The sequence below is a fragment of the Vigna unguiculata genome, chromosome 11 (genome assembly GCF_004118075.2).
Source record: "Vigna unguiculata cultivar IT97K-499-35 chromosome 11, ASM411807v1, whole genome shotgun sequence".
NCBI classification, from domain to species: Eukaryota; Viridiplantae; Streptophyta; class Magnoliopsida; order Fabales; family Fabaceae; genus Vigna; species Vigna unguiculata.
This window is the reverse complement of record NC_040289.1, coordinates 29,050,600-29,055,795: the sequence shown is the minus strand read 5'-3', so window position 1 is coordinate 29,055,795 and position 5,196 is coordinate 29,050,600. Positions and strand designations below refer to the sequence as shown.

The 5,196-nt window shown below is 30.5% G+C and overlaps 1 protein-coding gene across 1 annotated transcript; it reads right to left on the bottom strand.

Annotated features, from left to right (window-relative positions):
- Positions 1 to 222: 222 nt before the first annotated feature.
- On the bottom strand, positions 223 to 2,075 carry LOC114170330 (GDSL esterase/lipase At1g71691-like). Its single transcript, XM_028055809.1, has 5 exons — positions 1,820 to 2,075; positions 1,572 to 1,696; positions 928 to 1,173; positions 515 to 767; positions 223 to 407 (listed from the first exon to the last, which is right to left on the bottom strand). The coding sequence occupies exons 1-5, from the start codon at positions 2,073 to 2,075 to the stop codon at positions 223 to 225; spliced, it is 1,065 nt and encodes a 354-aa protein (XP_027911610.1).
- Between the last annotated feature and the right edge of the window lie 3,121 nt (positions 2,076 to 5,196).

Here is a 5,196-nt window from a genome sequence, read left to right as displayed (position 1 = left end):
GATCCTTATCCCTCTTAACACCTTCTCCCATTATTTTATTTTCTTTTTCCTCTCTCATCTGTAAATCATATAACGTAAATTACTCAGTTTTCACTCTTGATTTAGAAACAAAACATTTAAGCAAATTATAACATCTTTATCATACATAAAGAGAACGTGAAAAATAAATAATAAACAAATTTTTTTAATGATATATTTCAATAAGAACATGGTACAAATAGTTTAATGAGCGTGAATCAACTTTTGAATATTGTAAGGAAGGCATAATTGAGTTCCACTAAAACACTCATTTACATGTATTTTATTGGTAGCTTCAGTAGGGTGAGCAAAGTCAAAAAAATAATATTCATTCCGGTTTGCACAAGGTTTCCCTCCTTGGACACACGAGTCAAAAATATTTTTGAACCCTGAAAGCATAATAAAAAATATCAGTTATGATCATAGAGGAATACAAAAAACTCACGAACTTCTTAATTCCTTTTTTTTCAAGAGATTAATGGTAGACGTTGTTTACCAAATTTTTCAGGGGAATTTCTTATTTTCTGGGAGAAGTTGTAATTATCCAAATTAACGAATAGTGAATGTGGGAGTTGGGTTTGCAACTCTGTTAGCTTCCTAGGAAGTTTATCTGAGTAGGGTTTAACCTTTTGATTCATATCTTCATTGCATTTTTGGGAATATGTTGTCCTTATAATAATTGTTGGTGTGCATCCAATTTGACCAATTCTACTTACCACAAACTTGCGAGCTCCAAGGTCATAAATTCTCTGGGGGAAAAAAACGAAGGAAACACATTTTTCACATTCTTTGAGAAAAATTAAATAGTTATGGTATGTAAAATACTTATTTCAAAGGTGACATTAAAATATAACAATTACTATATGTGAGAAATCAAAGTATAATTCTAAACATTTATTAAGAGATTACCTTGATACGTGAAGTTAGTTGCTCAAGTAGGTAATCTGCATATTTTTCTGGATTTAATTTGTTATTGGTTTCATTTGGGTACTTGAAATAATTCAACATGTAATCATTAGATCCAATTGATAAGAGGTATATGGAATTGGCTAAGTAATGCCTTAGTTTTGTTTTGCTATGTATGCTTCTTGGAAGATCATTGTCCACACTTAAGGTGAAGTATTCAATTTGTTTATCTAAAGATAAACAATCTCCCTTCATCAAAAAATAAAAATATCATGAGAAATAAATTGAAAGGAAATTTTTTATTTATGAGTTAAATATATTTTTTATCTTTGAAACTATTTTTAAAACTTATATTTCTTTATAAACTAAACATATACCTATTTTGTTCATGTATTTTATGAAAGTTATGTAAACCAGCATTTCGAATAAACAACACTTAAACTATTTATCATATGTTAAATGGAGTTCCACAATGGACTACAATATAACTTCCATGTATCCGTTGCTGGAAGGATTTTACGAAACTTTCATTAAACGTAGAGATAGAATACATATACAACTTTTAATAACGAAACATATTTTTTTAAAATTAGTTTGAAGACAAAAAAATATATTGAATCATTTTATTTATTTATTTTGAATCTTACTGATCTAGTTGAATTCAAGATTCCACATGAGCCTGATGCATAGTTAATTCCAGTGACTACTTGATGTCTTTGAGACTTGGGCACACCCAAGTATGGAGGCGGCATTGGCAAACCCAATCTAATTGCTACAAAAGACAATACATGCATAAAATTCCTAGTAATATTATTTTTCATGTTTACATGGAAACACAAAACATCAAACAAACAAAGACAAAAATAATGTTTCAAAAGAAAGGTGGAAAAGTTACCAAGAATATCAGCAATTGTTTTGCCATTGCTAAACCTTCCTGTGGAACAATTATTGAAGTCAATTCCATAGGGAAATTTATTTGCCTTGGCAAGTGTCTTGAGATTGTTGTTGTTACCAGCGTCTACGGTTGAATCACCAAAAACGTAAAGAGCTGGAACAATCTTCTTTCTAGAATGTGAGGCATCAGCCAAGAATGCATATTGCTGGATTATGAGAATGGAAATAACCCAAAGTTTTTTTAAGCTTATTTCCATTTTGTTTTCTTTTGGAGTAATTCAAGAATGCAAATAATGTCTTAAATAATGGTTTCTATGGTAAGCATTACTATTTGATAATGAAAAGTACAACTCAAATGTGTGTAGTTATCTCTCAGCTGCTTCATTGTCCAACTCCTGTTTTGTACCCTAAATAGATTTTTTTGCTACCTTGCTTAAATTTGGTAAAGGCTAGCCAATTCTTTTTTATTTTTCCTTTTTCACCTCTCTTCGGTTCCATCCATGTTCTTTTGTTATTAATTTTAAAAGTTATATTTCTCATTTTTCTTTTGTATAAATATAGCTCCTATTAGTTAGAAGGTAGCTAGATATAGAATAATTCGATTCAATCAAATACATCTATAGTATTTTTTTCATTTATAACGTGTCCATTTTAAATTATTTTTTTATCTAAGAACAATTAATAGTAAGTGAAATATGTCTATAGTAAATCATTATTTTCTTAAATTTATTTTTCTCATAATTATTTCTATGCACCTTTATTTTTTTTTAAAATATCTTTTATATATATATATATATATATATATATATATATATATATATATATATATATATATTATCAGCAAAGAAAACTTTATGTTTACAAATTGAGTACTTGGGGTACCAAATCCTTATACGTGATACTTACAATAGGTATTGTAATAGTATGTCCTTTAATTACATTTCTATATCAATCCTACAACGAGTATAATATATTTCAAGCAATTTGGTTATAAGAGAGAAATTTATGTTTTAGCTATTTTGCCAAACAATATGCCTAATACTTTAAATATTGTAGATAATTTATATTACAAAAGATGAGTCAACCTTGTACTATGCCAAATAGTGCATTATATATCTTGAGAAGATTATCCCAAAATTTCACAAAACAACACTTATGCAACACATATTAAAGTATTTTACTCTTTTGCTTTCCTACATTTAGGGGCACTTTATGGTGTAGCATTTTCTTAGTTTTTGTATTGTGTTCTCCACAATACATTAAGTTACTCATGCATAAGATTTTTTATAATTGGAATTATCATGTTTTTATTATGTTTATTTTTATCTTTTATTAGTATTTTTTATCATTACACTTTTTAATAATTATGGGTCTACTAAATAATTTTAGAAAAGATAAGCATTTTATTTTTTATTAGATAATTAAGATTTTATTATATAATTTAGAAAAGATAAGTATTTTATCTTTTATTATATAATGAAAGTTTTATTTAATAAATTGGAAAAGATAATTATTTGGTTTATGTTGTAGATAAGTGAAAATCTCAGAGATTTAAGAAGTTACCAACATAATCAATTATAAATAGAATTGGTTACTTCAATTACAAAGCGTGTCCCGTTAAGAATAACGGCGGTGCAGAAAAGGGTAGAAAAGGAGTACTCGTGGTTGGGAATGCTTCCGCTGGAGGGGGAGTGTACCAATGTGGTTGAAGGGACTCACCTTTGAGGGGGAGATTGTTAGGAATCCAAGTGTGAGTCTAAGTCCCACATTGACCAGAATTGAGAAAATAGAGCACTATATAAGAATAAAGACCCATAAACCCATTGCCTTAAGGTTTTGGGTTGAGAGTGGTGTCAGTGTCTTATGTGGTTAGGCTCAGATCTCATTGGTGTTGTTCTCCCCAGTGAAACCCCCTCTTATAAACCTGACAGTGGATCCATAGAAGCTTGGTGTTGAGAGAAAATGGCTCTCAGTTTTAGTGATTTAATGATGGGATGAAGGTTGTTTGTGGAGCTCTAACAGAGGTTAGGCCAACTCTAGAGAAAGGGGTGTTAGAGGGACCTCTTGGGATGCTCTAGCAAATGGCTAAGAGAAGAAGTATGGCTCAAAAATAATTTTGGCAACATAATTATCATTCTCAAAGTGAGAAATACATGGGGGGACACCTCTACTTATAGAGTAAGGTGTCTCCAAAATTGTCCAAACCTTAAAATGCTAACATGCACCAAAACCCTAAAAATACTATCTTGGTGAAAGAAAGCTTGACATGTGGTAGTCCTCACTCTCACAAAACGAACCACTCATATGTTGCCATGTGAAAAGCTACTTTTTGAAAAGTCTTTCCTATAAGACAATGACACATGTCCACTACCTTTGTAAGAGAACTCTCCATTAAGGGTGAATGAGAGCTTGACATGTGGCAATTCTCACTTTCACAAAACGAAACAGTCATGTGTTATCATGTGGAAAGCTACTTTATGAAAATTCTCTCCTATAAGACAATGACACATGACCACTACCATTGTAAGAGAATTATCCATCAAGGGCTTGCCATATGGCATGTGTGGGATGCCCTTCCTAAGCTAGCTAAATTAACATAATTAAACATCAAAGGATTGCTTAAGCTAGGCGCATATGATGATCCCTACTTAAGCAAGATTGTTTTTAAAATCCTACACTACATGACCCGTAATACAAGACCTTCAAAGGAAAACCTACACTACATGACCCTTAATACAAGGTCTAAAAATGCTCTATGATGGCCCAAGTGAAAAGGAGTTTAGCTTCACCTTGACTAGATATTGCTAACTCTTCTTGAATTTGCTTAGCCATGCATCATGTGATTGGACCATTGGCTAAGGGTGTGCCATCACCTACCCTCCACCACGAGACAATTGAAGCATCTTACAGCAATTTAATTATTATTAGGTCACTTGATAATAATTTAAAAATATTTAAAGTTAAATTACCACAATTTTAAAAATGTAATTTAAACTATCCATATTTTAACAACTATATCCTAACTATCAACATTTTCTATCATATTGCTTAAAACAAATAGACAACATTTTTTGTGTGCTCTCTATTTTTAAGGCACATAAAACTCTCTATACAACAATAAAAAATTGTGGCTTATTTCTATTTTACGCAATGGCTTTTCAGTTGTTGCCCTGTCAGCGTTGACAAATCTATAAGTATGACAAAGATTCATAGTGTATAATATAACATAGAGGGAAACAATGCAATGAAGATGCCACAATTTCATTATTTTGCCTACATTTTCTATGGGCAACATTTAAAAAAATATTTCCTAAATAATCTAACAATTTATATATGTAGCTTTTAGTAGTTTTAAGCCACACTTATATTTTTTTGCCT

What these genes read in the sequence shown, in the direction of transcription:
- LOC114170330 (XM_028055809.1), bottom strand. Translation starts at nt 2,075, where the DNA reads ATGGAAATAAGCTTAAAAAAACTTTGGGTTATTTCCATTCTCATAATC. An exon ending in AACTAACTTCACGTATCAAG is followed by an intron (nt 768 to 927) that starts GTAATCTCTTAA and finishes TTTTTCCCCCAG; the next exon opens with AGAATTTATGACCTTGGAGC. An exon ending in AAATTCCCCTGAAAAATTTG is followed by an intron (nt 408 to 514) that starts GTAAACAACGTC and finishes TTATGCTTTCAG; the next exon opens with GGTTCAAAAATATTTTTGAC.